This window comes from Trichosurus vulpecula, chromosome 3, assembly GCF_011100635.1.
Source record: "Trichosurus vulpecula isolate mTriVul1 chromosome 3, mTriVul1.pri, whole genome shotgun sequence".
Lineage (NCBI taxonomy): Eukaryota > Metazoa > Chordata > Mammalia > Diprotodontia > Phalangeridae > Trichosurus > Trichosurus vulpecula.
In genome coordinates, this window is record NC_050575.1 from 259285440 (window position 1) to 259300858 (window position 15419).

The 15419-nt window shown below is 42.2% G+C and overlaps 1 protein-coding gene across 2 annotated transcripts in view; it reads left to right on the forward strand.

Annotated features, from left to right (window-relative positions):
• The window catches only part of CTSB (cathepsin B), a 29761-nt gene extending 14566 nt beyond the window's left edge, over positions 1–15195 (forward strand). The window contains exons 2-10 of one of the 2 annotated variants that reach the window (XM_036750488.1): positions 7373–7523; positions 8403–8491; positions 8919–9033; positions 9812–9930; positions 11085–11170; positions 12074–12220; positions 12622–12738; positions 13299–13427; positions 13982–15195. In XM_036750488.1, coding sequence (XP_036606383.1) covers positions 7398–7523; positions 8403–8491; positions 8919–9033; positions 9812–9930; positions 11085–11170; positions 12074–12220; positions 12622–12738; positions 13299–13427; positions 13982–14076 — 1023 coding nt within the window. In that variant the 5' untranslated portion in view covers positions 7373–7397 and the 3' untranslated portion in view covers positions 14077–15195. Of the gene's footprint in view, positions 1–7372; positions 7524–8402; positions 8492–8918; positions 9034–9811; positions 9931–11084; positions 11171–12073; positions 12221–12621; positions 12739–13298; positions 13428–13981 lie in introns of those variants that run through there. The other variant, XM_036750489.1, reaches the window with a different exon arrangement.
• The last annotated feature ends 224 nt before the right edge of the window (positions 15196–15419 follow it).

Below are 15419 nucleotides of genomic sequence, written 5' to 3' on the forward strand. Positions count from 1 at the left end.
CTGTAAAATGAGCTAGAGAAAGAAAACCACTCCAGTATCTTTGTGTCCCCGCTTTTAGGGTTTTCTTGGCAGAGTCAGACCTAACTGAAACAACTGAACAACAAAGAAGCTAATGTCTGCATTAAAGACAAAGGGGTCAGGTGGTATAAGGAAGCCTAAAAATGTCCTCTCCTTTATAGCATCGAATAGTCTGGGCTAGCTCCCATCCTAGCCCCAGTGAGACTTTCCAAAGTGTGCCACCTTGCTCCCTCTAAAGTTCAGGGGTATCTTTGATATCTTAGAAAATCTTTAGTCTCAGACACTTATACAGAGGAACCCCTTGAAGTTACTAAGCCCCTGGCATGCCCTGCAGAGCTGGTCAGTAGAAGATTGGAAAGGTGGTGGTAAGAGGAACATAAAGGGTTTTGAATGTCAACAAGAACATTCATATTTTAATCCTGGAGTTGAAGAGGAGCCACTGGAGTTTAAATAGCAGGGTGACAAGGCAGACTTGCATTATTAGGTTTTTTGTTGGTTTTTTTTTTTTAAAGCACTTCTTAAGGAATTACTATGTGGTAGGCAGTGTGCAAAGAGAGGGAGAGAAGGGAAGGAGGTGAGGAGTGAATTTATTACTACAGAGCCCTGACATTATCTGGTTCTAATTTTTCCAGATCACTCACTTATTGGGCTCGTCTTTGTTATTGTAAAACCCATCCACTGAAGTTGACTTTCTTGACATCGATGAAACTGGAGCATAGAGAAGAAATAACACTTTTAACACAAAGTCCTTCCTTTTGGACTTTGCAGGTGGTTGGTGTTAGGTCAGCTCAAGACCTAATTTGTAGCCATTAAACTCCCTTGTTTGTCTTTTGCTTCCCTCAATTCATTGAATTTTAAATCCTAGATTAACCTGAAAAAAAAAAACCAGCATGGTGTCAGTATAATGAAGGGAGTTCCAAGTTTCACCTGACCCTAATAACTGGTGTGTGATTCTGGGGAAATCATTTAATTTCTTAGTGTCTCAGCTAAGAATTGGTCAGAGCTAATATAGTAGTAGGCTGGCAGAGCTAATGTAGTAGTGTGCTACCTTGGGAGAAGGTGTTGCCGCACCTGGAGCTTCTTATATAAAAAAGTCACAAATCTGATCCAAGAAAAGGAATGTCAGCTGGCACATTATAGAGACTTAGGAGATTTTTCTAGTATGATAACCTTACCTTACAAAAAAAAAATCAGAATCCTAAAGAGGAGCAGAGTTTCACAAAGGGCCAACATCCAGGCTGACTTGGAAGACTCGCAAACCTTACGGAAATGATGATTTGGATTTGGAGTAGGAAGATCTAGGTTTAAATCCTGACTCTGCTACTTACCTTGGGCTTCATTGCTTATTTGGGGGAAAAAAAGGGGTTGGGTGAGATGATATCTCAGGTCCCTTCTAGCTCTCGTTACTATATCCCTATTGTCATTGAAGGCAGCCTTTAGGTGGCATAGTGGATACAACCTCCAGGCCTGGAGTCAAGAAGACTATCTTCTTGAGTTCTAATTTGGGCTCGGTCACTTCCTAGCAGTGTGAGTCCTGCAAATCACTTCACCCTTTTTCCCTCAGTTGAGTAATGTGGTTTTTGTGTCTATGGCTCTTAGATTCATGGAGCATAGGGAAGTAATTGCCTGTCCTCTTCAGGAGAAGGAATCCAACTCCCTGCATTGCTTGGGAGATTCATCTGTAAAATGAGCTGGGGAAGGAAATGGCAAACCACTCCAGTGTCTTTGCCAAGAAAACCCTGAATGGGGTCATGGAGAGTGGGACACGACAGAAAAATGACCAAACAACAACACTTGTTATCAGAAATATGCCTGTACCCACCCTGGGGTGTTGCCTATAAGTGCCCTTCCTAGGAAGGAAGGAAATCATTTACCCCTTGCTCCCCAAAGAATTCATACAAACCTGGTTTCAGTGGCTAGAAAGGGCATCCCTGAAGGACGACATTGCTAAAGGCTAAGAAGACTTTAGGAGTAAGAAGTCTGCCCAAATCAGAGAAAAGCAGAGAGGATACAGTAAAGCACATCAGTAAAACAAACATTTTTTAACCCACAGAAGAAAACAAGTTCACAAGGGGATACAAACAGGACAGTTTGCATAAATATATGAACTGCATAAGTTTTAGAATGTTTTTGTTTTTTGTAAATTGAGCTGTTTGTGTTTTGTTGATATTTAAGTTCATAGCTAATATTTACATAGCACATTCTACAGGCCATACGCACGTATCTCATTTGATGCTCACAGCAACCCTGGGAGGTGGGTGCTGTTATTATGCTCATTTTACAGATGAGGAAACTGAGGCAAACAAATATTTAGCAAGTATCTGAGGCCGGATTGGCAAGTCATTGTGGGATGGTTCAGGAGCTGGGGAAAACCTGTTCTGGGGAGTTCATCAGGCCCTAGGCCCAAGATGGCTTGGCAAGGGTAGGACCTGCTGGTCATGTGCAAGGCTCTGGCAGGTAGAAGTCCTGTGTCCAGCAATAAGTCTGGGAAGGTGGTGGCAGAGAGCTTGCATTTTCTCTAGGCACTTTGAGAGGTTGGGGATTGATTACTATGATTGCTGCTATTCTGTCCTATAAAATACTAAACCTAACTTTGGATATAACCTTTGTGAGAACATGAGTGCCTTAGCACACCACGAGGAAAATGAAACTACCTTCTCAGGCTGGGGGGTGTGGGGTGGTGGCTATGTGTCAGTTCTGGGAAGTTTCTTATAGGGGAAAAAAGAGTCAATCCACATAACTGTCTTAACAAGAAGCCTTAGGTAAAGGGCTTATAAGCTAAGCTTCTTTTCTCTGGTGAACCCAAACAACTTAATTCAGGTTTAGGTACCTAGTCTTTTCCCCAACCTCCCACCTATTAGGTGTTGAAATACAAAAGGGCTTGAGTGACTTGCTATAAGGTCACATTGTGAATCAGCAGTAGAGACCTCGTGACTTCCAGCCACTGCTTAGTCAGCAAAGGCCTTGGGACCCAATCCCCACAAACAATTACCATAATACCAGGAGCAAAACAACTGGGCTGAACAGTCTTCCTTCTCAGCTCAACTGCTGACCTCCCTGGCTTCCTCTAAGACCCAACTAAAATCTTTGCCCGATCTCTCCTTTTAAAAAATATTTTTTAACATTCGTTTTTTAAAAAAGAATTTGAGTTCCAAATTCTTTTCTTCCCTCCTGCTTCCACCCCCATAGAAAAGCTAAGCAATATGATATCAACTCTATATCCACCTCTTAATTTCAGTGTCTTCTCTCTGCTAATCAGTCATTTTAGTTGTGTCCAACTCTTTGGGACTCCATTTGGAGTTTTCTTGGCATAAAGATGCTGGAGTGGTTTACTGTTTCCTTCTCCAGTTCATTTACACAGGAGAAAATGAGGCAAATGGGGTTAAGTGACTTGCCTAGTGTCACAAAGCTAGTAAGTGTCTGAGGTCAAATTTGAACCCACATCTTTCTGACTCCAGGCCCAGCTCTCTCCATTTCACCACCTAGCTGCCTTCTTCACTAATCATTTTCTTTGTATCCTGCATATGGCTCACTTAGTATATATTTGCTTTGCATAGTGTCTCCACCCTTAGATTGTAAGGCTCTTTGAGGACAGGGGTTGTTTTTCGCCTCATTTTGCATTCCCATCACTTAGGTTAGTTCCTGGAACATGTTCTTCAGTTGTTGTGTTGACTCTTTATGACCCCACTTGGGATTTTCTTGGCAAAGATCCTGGAGTGGTCTGCCATTTTCTTCACTTGGGTCAAAAAAACTCAGGTCATCCTTACTTCAGGCCCAGCCCTCTAGCCACCTAGATGCCCACCTGGCACTTAATGTTTGTTTACTGATTTGAGTTATTAAGGACCTAGCAATTAAGAACCTTGCTAGACCTTGGAGGAGATAAAATTGAGATAAGGTTTTGCCCCAGTCTTGTAGGGGAATACAGGTGATAAAATAGAAAAAAAGAAATGGCTATGAGGTCAAAGGTCCTAGGTTCAACTCTCACATCTCACCTCTGTGATCTTGGGCAAATCACCGGGCTTCAGTTACCTACTCTGTAGGATTCTACACATGACTAGATTTAGAGCTGGAAAGGACCTCAGAAGGAATCTAGTCCATTCAGACCCCTCTTTATGGACAAGGAAATTGAAGGCCAGAGAATTTGGCTCTTAGTTTTAATAAGTAATGAGTAGTGCCCAGAACTGACCCAAGCCATCTGACTGTAAATTCACTGTTCTTTCCACTTTACCTCACTGAATCAGATGAGGGTTGGGTAGAGGAGGTCCTGCACCTCTAACTTGATAGGCATGAGGAATTCAACATTATGAAAAGACAGCTACCTTGTAACTGTCTTAGACAGTAGTCGGGAACTCTTAAAAGATGTGTTATATCAACAAGCAGGAGCAGCCCAGATTGAACCCAGTTTTTCTTATTTGCAAGGCCAGTCGATCTTCGGCTTCAGGCTGCCTGTATGTTGGGATGACTGAAGGAGAGTGAAGTACAAGATAAAAAGGTCTGCCCTGTCTCCCATCTGTGAGTGTAAGCTCCTTGAGGGCAGTGACTTTGTTTCTTTATGTCTGCCTGGCACATAGTCAGTGCATAATTAGTAATACTGATTGATTAGAGAAGAGGAAGAGGGAGTTAGATGACTCTGCACAGAGAGCTGGGCCTGGAGTCAAATTTGGCCTCAGATACTTACTAGCTGTGTGACTGTGGGCAAGTCACTTAACCTCTGTTTGCCTCACCACTCCAGTGTCCTTGCCCTGAAACTTCCATGGACAGTATTGGTGTGCTATGGTTCACAAGGTTGCAAAGAATTGGACACAACTGAACAATTGATTAAGAGAAGGTAGCATTTGACTTGGGATTTAAAGGTAGGAAATTGCACTACTGCAGGAATAATTCTGGAGGCCAGTGAATCCATGGGTTAATGTTTTTAGGGTCTACATATTTGATTCTCACAACAGCCCTGTGCGGTAGATGGTTTTCATTGCTCTGAAAAGGAACTCAGAGTAAGAGATGACACAAGGTCTGAGTTTTGAACTCAAGTTGTCAGGACTTTATACAAAGTATTCTACTTAGCTGCCACCTCTTAAAATTCAGATGGGTTAAACATAAGCCATCCCATGAATGGGAAACTACCATCCTTGTCAGGGAAACAGTTTGGCCCAGGTAGAAGGTCAGAGCTGGAAAAGGCCTTGGAGAGCTGAGTCAGTCGAACTAAAGGGCCCCATAAGGGAAGACTTATTTTTGAAAATATTTTATTTTTTGTTTTCGATCATTCTCATTTCAAATCTGGCCTCAGATAGCTTTGACTCTGAACAAGTCTCTGCCACAGTTTCCTCATCTGTAAAATGATCTGGAGAAGGAAAGGGCAAACCACTCCAGTATCTTTGCCAAAACCCAAGAATACCCCCCAAAATGACTGAACAACAACCCCAACTCCTGGAGCCATTACCTTTGATTTAAAGTGGGGGGAGGCAGTTCAGCCAAATTTAATCTATTTCTATTTCTTCTGGGCCAAGCTTGGTCATTTATTAATTGCATGGCATTCAGTTTTGAGTTTTCTCTTCAAATTATATTTGGCACAGTGGATAGAACCTTATTTCTCATCTAACTCTTACTAGCTGTGTGACCCTGGACAAGTCACTTACTTTCTCAGCCTCAGTTTCTCTATCCATGAAATGGCAATAAACAGCGCCTACCTTACAGATTTGCCACGAAGATCCAATCACATAATAATATTAAAGAGCTTTAAAACTTAGTACTTTAAACTCTTAATTACTATTGTATAGTAAACATTTCCTTTCATATTGAATAGGGGATGCAGGAAGGTTTCCTGAAAGCCAAGGGGTACTGAAAGAGGTTGGGAATCCGTGTCCTGAAACATCATTCTGCCATCCCAGGGCCCAGCAATAGAGCCAGAGACCAAGATAATTCTGCAGTGTGTTAGTGGTCTGAGGTTTTTCAGATCATGTTACTTTGTTAGTAAGCCTGTCCTATAAAAGAGCAAACTGATACATTCATCTCCTCTTCAGCAGCCGCTCAGACCGGGTTAAGCTTCTTCTGTGTGGCAAGAAGCCAGCCATAATTGTTACAACAGACTTGGTGAGGGCCACGCACCCAGCTTTGGTTTCTCTGAAATTCAGACTTGGCTTTAGGCTCTTCTGAGAGGTAGAGATTGCCCAGGGTAGGGGCTGAAGAAATAGATGAAAAGGGATTGACTTATGATGCACAAATAGAAAAGGCTAGACAGTCCCAGCTCTCAAGAAACTCATCCAGTTGGAGGAGACTGCAACACTTCAAAGAAAGTTTAGCCACAGGGCAGATTGATGTTTAGGCACAGGGGGAAGGGCCCAGAAGTCCTAAGGGTACAGTGGTTGGATTGATGTCAAGCCCCCAAGGGTTGCTAGATCAGAAGACATTTCCTTGGTGCAGCTAGGTGGCCCAGTGGGTAGACCCCTGGGCCTAGAGAGTTCAAATTTAACCTCAGGTGCTTATTAGCTGTATGGGCAAGGGCACTTACTCTCTGTCTTCCTCAGTTTCCACAACTGTAAAGTGGTAAAACTAATAACATCTACATTTTATAATGAGGATAATCTTTGTAAAGCACTTAGCAGAGTACCTGGCACATAGTAGGTGCTTATAAAGGTTTCATTCCTTCTCTGTTCCCTCTTCCCCTTTCCCAGTGTCAGAACAGATGGTAAGCCTTTAGATGATATATCAGATTTGCAGTCAAGACCTGGGTTCGACTTTCAGCTCTTCTTTTCTGCCTGCTTGACCTTTGACATAGCAAAAAGAGTATTTTTAAATCGGGCCTCAGGCAGTTTCCTAATCTATGGAATAATGACCAGATGATCTCTGAAAGTTCTTTTCTTCAGATGTTGTGATCTTGGATACAGAAAGTGACCCTAGGAAACTTAATATAATCCTTCTTTCACAGAGAAGGCTCAGAGAGTTAATGACTCACTTAAGGTCATCTAGAGGTAATTAGAGAGTTACCTTTGCTTCACTTTCCCAAAGGGGAAGCTGAGGTCAAGAGAGGGAAGGGGGCTTGCCTAAAGTCACAGTACTTTTAGATTGCTGGGTCTCTATCCTAGGTCTCTTGACTCCCAGTCTGCCTTTTTTTGTTGTTGTTATTTGGGGGGGGGGGCAGGGCAATTGGGGTTAAGTGACTTGCCCAAGGTCACACAGCTAGCACATGTGTCAAGGGTCTGAGACCGGATTTGAACTCAGGTCATCCTGACTCCAGGGCCGGTGCTCTATTCACTGCGCCCCCCAGTCTGTCTTAATTCTATTCCCGTGTTAGAAGCAGTGTGGCTTATGTATAAGTCAGACAACAAAAGATTTCATGAGGTTTTTTCTCTCTTTCCAGGTAAATCAGGAATTCGGTTCCCAAAATGTGGCGGTTCTTGGCCACTCTGTGCAGCCTGGTTGTACTGACCAGTGCTTGGAGCAGATTGTCCTTTCCTCCTCTTTCAGATGAAATGGTCAACTATGTCAACAAGCTCAATACTACATGGCAGGTTTGTCTTGGGAATGTGTAGCTCATAAGGAGCCATTAACTAGGCTGTTGGGAGAAAAGCTCTTTCGTATTAAAAACAATCTTAAAGCACTATGGAAATATAAGCTGTTATTATGTAAGTTATTTAAGGCTTATGTGGATGCCCTATCAGAATGACACTTTTAAGATTGTTGGAGACAGTAGGAAAGAACTGCATTAGCAGAGTTTCAGAATTAACTATTCTTGCATATGGGGTCTGCTCCTTAGCTCCTTACCCTCCTTTATTCACCGTATTCATTCTGATTCTGAGTTCCAAGTAATTCAAGAAAATTTCCTCATTTATAACTAAAAGTGTAACTGCCATTCAATTAGCTGTAAGCCCCCACCCCAGCCTATTAAATATGAACAAATTGGAGAAACTTTTTTCCATAAGCAGTTACTTAATGTATGTATCTCATTGTTCAGCCATTAAGACTTTGAAAGTTTATTTTCATTGTCTTTCTGATAACCTCATTTGGTCTCTCAACCAGTCATCACCTCTCTCTCCAGAATGACCATTAAACTTCCAGTCTTCCTATAGGATGACAGTTTAACCCTAACTCTTCAAAATTTCAAATCCTCTTAAACAGTTTCTATAGTCTCTGTAGGTGAGGTTATTGAAGCCGATGTTCTGAGAGTGTGGGACTCATTACTAGAAGGTTGAAGCTGATAGAGAAAGGTTTTTTTTGTTAATAATATTTTGTTAATATATGCCTAATGATTGTCTGCCAGTGGGACAAACTCAGTGGCCCAGCAATGACTACTAACTAACATGACCAACTTAGTGGTAATGTGTTTTCTTTGGAGGGGAGGGACTCTTTTTTTCCTGTTGCTCAGTAATGACCAATAAACTTTGTTTTAGGCTGGACACAACTTCCGTAATGTGGACATGAGCTACGTAAAGAAACTCTGTGGTACTTTAATGGGTGGAGCCAAACTACTACCTCAGAGGTATTGAATCATGGGAAGGGCACAACCTGAGGGAGAGGAGAGTAGGGGGTGGGGGGAATCATGACCATCTTCTTTAAGCATTCAGAGCACAGGGCCCCAAGATTTTATCTAGATATTTATTTACTCCATTTCTACTATAACTTGATTATTCTGAGCACTAGTCTCTCAGAAGTTTTTAACTTCGCATATAAACTCAGGCTAGCCAATGTGATATAGTTATGAGACCAGGAGAAGGCTGCCAGGTCTTAGGGGCATTTGAGTCTAAGGCAGACTGTTGCCTCTTTGACACCCTGATTCTGATTGGCTATTTAGTCTTAAGACTTAACTTCCCCTTCATCCCCCTCACCCCTTTTTAATCTGAGGGACATGGAGAGAGGCAGAACAGTCCCATTTGGCCTCTTGAAACAAAGTTGTGTTCTTTACCCAGAGTGTCTTTGGCTGATGGCATGAAACTACCAGAAAACTTTGATGCCAGGGAACAGTGGCCAAATTGCCCAACCATCAAGGAAATTAGAGACCAGGGTTCCTGCGGCTCTTGCTGGGTAAGGATGGGGGTGGGGCGGGGGGGGGGGGGCAGCACAGCCTAGAAACAAGACATGGACCACAGACTTGGAATAAGGAGAGACCTGGTTCTCCTAGACAGGTTACTCCCATTTTATAGATAAGGAAACTGAGCTTTCAGCCAAGTGAATTAATACCTCTCAAGGTCACTGTGTAAAGGAAATGCTTGTAAATGTGTAAAAAGTTTGTAAACATGAGATGTTTACACCTCAGTAACCCTGGAAAATCCCTTCCCTTCTTAGGGTCTGATTTTTTTTCCCCCTCTGTTAACTAAAGAGATTGAAATAGATGATTTCTTTAAGGTCTCTTTCAACTTCCCTTTTACTTATCAAGGCCAGACATCCTGTACCACAAGCTGTGACCACTATATCGTTCTATAAGAGAGTACCTTCTTTGTTATCCTATTCTAGCATCAGGAAAAGTTACCGGGAGAAGGTGTTTGAGGGGAAGGAGGGAAAGATTGGCTTTACTGTCCAAAGCGTAGTCCTCTTTAAGGCTGAACAACGAAGCCACTTAAATTCAACACCAGTAGAGCAGAATGGCTCTTCCCAAATTGTCTAGGCACAATACACGTTGTGGGGTAGCAGATGTGGTTGCCCAGTTATCACCCTTAGATATTGATCCTTGAATGACTTCCATGAAATCTCAAGTAAAATCTAACTGGCAGATTGGGTATCTTACTCATCCATTTGGATTTTTCTTGCACTCCTTGTTGCTGGTCTCTGCTTCTTGGATTCATCTTTGGATTTGTTCCCATAGGCATTTGGAGCTGTGGAAGCTATTTCTGACAGGATCTGCGTGCACACTGATGGAAATGCTAATGTAGAAGTGTCTGCTGAAGACCTGCTTAGCTGCTGTGGATTGGAATGTGGGGAAGGGTGAGTCTTGCTCTTAAGAGACAGTGGGGGTTGGGGCCCAAGCATAACCACTAGCTTTGAACCAGTGGGAAAAGGAAAAGAAAGAAAGAATTAAGAGCTATGTAATTCATGACCATTAGAATTTCGGTCATTCCTTGGGAACACTTAATTCTTAAAGAAACCCACCTGCATTGATATGGTGTTCACCAGCTCTGAGGTGGATATGCTGGAGAGCAGCAACCTTGTCATCAGGGGTAGAGATTCACTCTCCTTTCTATAGATCACTATGATTAAAAAATGCTTTTGGATTACTGTATTTACTTCTGGGTGACACCATTAAGGAAGGACACTGAAATGTCACTCAAAGATCAGTTCAGGGAACTAGGAATGTTCGGCTGAGACCTTTATGTGTATACACACATACACACACACACACACACAAGTAATTTATATATAATTACACAATATAATTGTATAATTATTTATAATATGTGTATCTGTGTATTTATGCACATATATATATATATACACACACACATATATACATGTATATACATATTTTTGTGTGTGTGTGTGTGTGTGTAAAGGTCCTTTATAGAAAGAGAGATTAGACTTACTTTTCCTGGCCTTGGGGTGGAACTAGGAGCCATGGGCAAGTTCACGATAGATTTGCAATTGATTTCAGGAAAAACTTCCTAACAAAAGTAGGATCACTGTCACTGGTGGTCTTCAAGCAGAGGGATTCAAGGGATCCTATGATCCCAACCCTATTCCATGATTGGTCTGTCTTCTAATTCTTCAGAGCTTGACATTTTCCTATGGGGTTAGATCTAATGCTCTTCAATCTAAAGTTCTGATGTTCTGAATCTGATTTTTGCTGCAGATTAGATCCTCTTGTTTTTCACCTGGCACTGCCTGGATTTTTTTTAAGCCCCATAAAGATAATGGGTATCTGAAGGCCTCAGGTTGACTTAGAGTAGTAGTATTTCTTCATGGAGGAAGTGAACCAGGAAGCAGGGATATAGGGGTATGGTAGTGGCTTTGGGGATAAGAGGAAGGAGTTGCCCATTGAGTATCAGAATTCAAGTGTCATCTCATCTAACCTTACCCTTTTAGTGACAGGCACCTTTCTAATTACTGAATCAGCTTGTTTCTTATCTGGATTTGTCTCCCAGCTGTAACGGCGGATTTCCTTCTGGAGCTTGGAGGTATTGGACCAAGGAAGGCCTTGTATCTGGTGGCCTTTATGATTCCCATATAGGTAAGTACCCATTCCTTAAAGCAGCACTTCTTATACCCCATATGGGGTTTGGACCCACAGTTTAAGAAAGTGCTGAAGCGGTCTTGAGTAGAAAAAATTTCAGAAGCCCTGCCTTAAAGTATATTTATGGATCTTCAAGAGTGGCTTTCTTGCAGGCATTAAAAGTACCCATTTTACTTGGCCTTGCTTGTGATAGTGGGGGAAGGAACTTTGGTTTGTCCTTCTGGTTATTTGAGTTACTTTCTAAGGAAGAGAAGTAAGATTTCCTTTGGTCCTTCAATGCACAGCAGCATAGATAGACCACAAGTTTTTAGCTATAGCCCCATACAAGTCCCATCTTTCTCTACTATGAAATGGCAGTAATGTCTGTCCCTGGTTCCCTAGGGTCGGTGGGATTCTAGATCTACTTCCCTCCTTTCTTTGCTGAGGTGCAGGAATTAGAATTGTTGTATCTACCCTGATTTTTTTTCCCCTTTGTTAGAAGAAATGATTTCTTAGGGGAGTGGGGAGAGATACATTAGGAAATGGAAGTGATAGAAAAAACTAAAGGAAAAAAGCCCTATGAAAGTAGGCATCAGGATTGTGTAAAGAACAGAACCAATGTAAAAGCTTGCTTTGCATCAATATTTTAGGTTGATATTTTCCCAGTTTAATGAAATGGGGTGGATGAAAAGATTAAAAGGATGTATCCTTTCTTCTCATATCTTAGTATTATGGTTGTCTCCACTCTAGTACTGTAGTAACTTGCTTATGAGCCCAAGGGAGAAATACAGGGAAGCATGGGAAAAATACACAGTGCAGGTAGGATACATTAGTTCCAGGAAGGCCTTTCCCAGGACCCAAGGCCCAGAGCAGGAGGAGAGTGACTAAAATCTTAACCCCATTGCTGTTTGGTTCTATCAGGCTGCCGACCTTACTCCATCCCTCCATGTGAGCACCATGTGAATGGTTCCCGCCCTGCCTGTACTGGAGAGACAGGAAACACCCCCAAATGCAGGAAGAAGTGTGAAGCAGGCTATTCTACTGGCTACAAAGATGACAAACATTATGGTGAGCGGGACTGAGGGTCTATATGAAGGCCTATGCCAGAATCAGCAATAAATCTTTTGCATCCTACAGCAGCTAGGTTGACTAGGCATACTCAAGGCAATAAAAACAAGGGAAAGGCAGACCCATCTTGACCTCCAAATTTTATGTCTCCCATGTAGCTCTTGTAGTTGGGCTGGTCTATATTGACAGAAGTTAAGGTTTCAGAACATACACACAGCCTCCTCCCTTGCCGAAGGTGCTCAGTGGTTTGAAATGGACTTCAGCAGCTGGCAGCACAAAACTGTGTGGATGCTGAAGTTAGGTGAAAGTGGGGCAGGGAGCAGCTGGAATGGAGTTTCAGGTCCCTTTCCCTGTTGAATCTGAGACAGGCAAAACCCAAATCCCATTCTGTCTTTTTTCAGGATCAACCTCTTACAGCGTACCTTCAAGTGAGCAGGAGATCATGGCTGAGATCTACAAGAATGGCCCCGTGGAGGGAGCTTTTCTTGTGTACTCTGACTTCCTCCAGTACAAGTCTGGTGAGTTGTTTTCATTATGCCTGCTCCAGTTGAGAAGGTAGAGGATAAGTCTAGAGAGGCTGTCAGGTAAACTGTGTGGTAGAAGTGACCATTCAATCACAAGAATATTCGTGACTTTGGTTCACAATCACATCTATTAACTAACAGAACTGGAATTCAGATCATCTCATGGTTCCAAATCCAGTATTCTTTCTATTCTTCCCTTCCCCATTGTTTTTCCTAATGATAAAGCTTTCTGGCAAATAGACACAATTAATGTCCTCACAAGTTTAAGGCCTCAGCCCACAAACTTCTAAGGTGCTAGGGCTTCCTTCTTTGTTCCATTCGGTTTGCATGCTTTTCCTTATTAGAAGGAAGCTCCTTCCCTTTATAAATAAAGAATGGGAGCTCATAAATGTTGCTTGATTAAAGAACCTTGAGCCTGTTGAAAAACTTGTTAACAGCTACTTCTGAAGACAAATGTCCTTTACAGGAGGTAGGAGGAAGGTGATATGTAGATGGGGGGGAGGCACAGAGAATAATTGTCTTGAATCAACCACCCCCCATTGTACCATTCCCAGGAATATACCAGCATGTTACTGGGGAAATGCTTGGAGGCCATGCTATTCGTATCCTAGGCTGGGGTGTGGAGAATGATACCCCTTACTGGTTGGCTGCTAACTCCTGGAACACAGACTGGGGTAATAATGGTGAGTAAAAAGAGCTGCTAGATGCTATGTATTCCTGAGAATGCCTGTTCTCTTCTCCGAGGGTTTTTAACAGTGCAGATCCAAGTATCAGTCTCATTTGGGGCCCATTTAGTCCAGAAGTATTCTAAGTCTAGCCCCACCTAGCTTCTATTATAGGTCTGGCCCTAAAAGAATACCAGGGTGCTCTGGAAAACAACACTGTTTACCATCTTGCCAAAAAGGAGCGAAAGCCAGCTAGGAGCTTATGGGAGGAGGGAGGTGGAGTCCCCATGTCCTCGAGAGAAAACCCAGGGCAAAGATTTTATTCCCATACCATTACCACTCAAAAGGATTGCTGTACAGAACTTTCTGAAGGTAGCTGGAAGGGGTTGAGTGACTTGAGATGGATAGCTGGCCTATAACTGTATCCCAGAAAAAAGGGACTGGGAGAGAGGTAGGTACTCCTTTGGGATGGTTTAATTTTAAATTGTTAAGTGAGAATGAAGTATGTCAATCAATCAGGTGAGAAGTATTTCTTGGGATAGATCTCAGGCTTTTGATAATTTTTTTTTCAGGCTTCTTTAAAATCCTCCGTGGAAAGAATCACTGTGGAATAGAATCTGAAATTGTGGCTGGAATTCCCCAAACAGATCGATATCGGAAGAACTAACCTGTTGTCATTTGCCCAACTTCAATTTTTTAAAAAAAAAAAAGAAAAAGAAAAAATAACTTGGGAATGGGAGAAATGAATACTTTTAAAAGACTTTGGAGCTGAAGAGAAATGCTCTGTAATTCACATGTTTAAACAGGAAGGTTAAGGGGAGACTTCAGACAAATCACTGGGCTTTGAGAATTTGGTTGAGCTGAATTCTTGTGGTCAGCCTGCTCCATCAAGAATAACATAAGTACATACCTCTTGGTCTGACTCCACCTAATAATGCATGCCATTTCAGTTTTAAGTAATTCTGTGAATAGCACATAGCACTGCTGGCAAACAGGCTTTGTTGCTACACTTGAGACCCCTGATGCTTTCTTTAAAAAGGTCTCTTTCCATGACTGTTTCCCAATTCCCTGTTGTCATGACTCCTGCAACTCTTCCCACCCCCACCCTCCACCCCCATCCTTTAGAAACCTGAAATAGCCAGGAACCAACAATGACTCAAGGGAATGAAGGGTGTGATATTTTTTTAAGGTTTTATCCCACAGGAAAGGTGAACAAGGATTTTTTTTTCTTAATGCCTTGAGTAGGAAGGAGGTAGAGATGCTCAGAAATCAACATGACTCCCAAATGACTTTATTGGGGGGGGGGGGGGGGGAGCAGTGTTGTGGGGTAGGCCACAAGGCTTCTGAATCCTAATCTGCCCCAATCCTCACTGCTAACAACTCCATATTATGCTTACTTAGGCCACTTAGTGCCAGTCAGCCCAGAGCTATCCAGTTTTGCAGTATTGCACACACCCTTAGGTCTTTTCTTGTGGCAAGATACAAATAAATCTCTATTTTTGTTAGTGTACCTTGGCTAATCACACAAAGAAGAGTTGCCAGGATCAATTATACTATTGACTCTGGTTTTAAAAGAAAAGCTGAGTGGGTGATTACTACCCCAAGAGCAATACTCCCTCTGCAGATGTCCTTGGGGAGGTGGAGAATGAGCAGGATTGCTGATATCCATGGCAGAAACAAGCTCTTACTCTTCTTTATCCTGTCAAGCAATTTAACCTCAATGTTGGTTTTAGTGACTGAATGGAACCCAGAACCCTTGTGCCAATAAAAGATTTCTCCTACTTCATTGATGGTTTTTCTTTTTGTGGTGGGGGGGGGGGAGGGTGTTTCTCCCTAAACTGGAGTGATAGGTGCTTTAGCCAAGAGTTCTTAGTATTTTCTGTGTTACAGATTCTTTTGGGATCCGATCCATTTGGGCCTGAAGCCCAAGGATTCCTCTTAGAATTTTGCTTCAAATGCATAAAATATAAATATTTAATATAATATAAATGTATAAATACAATATAAAAA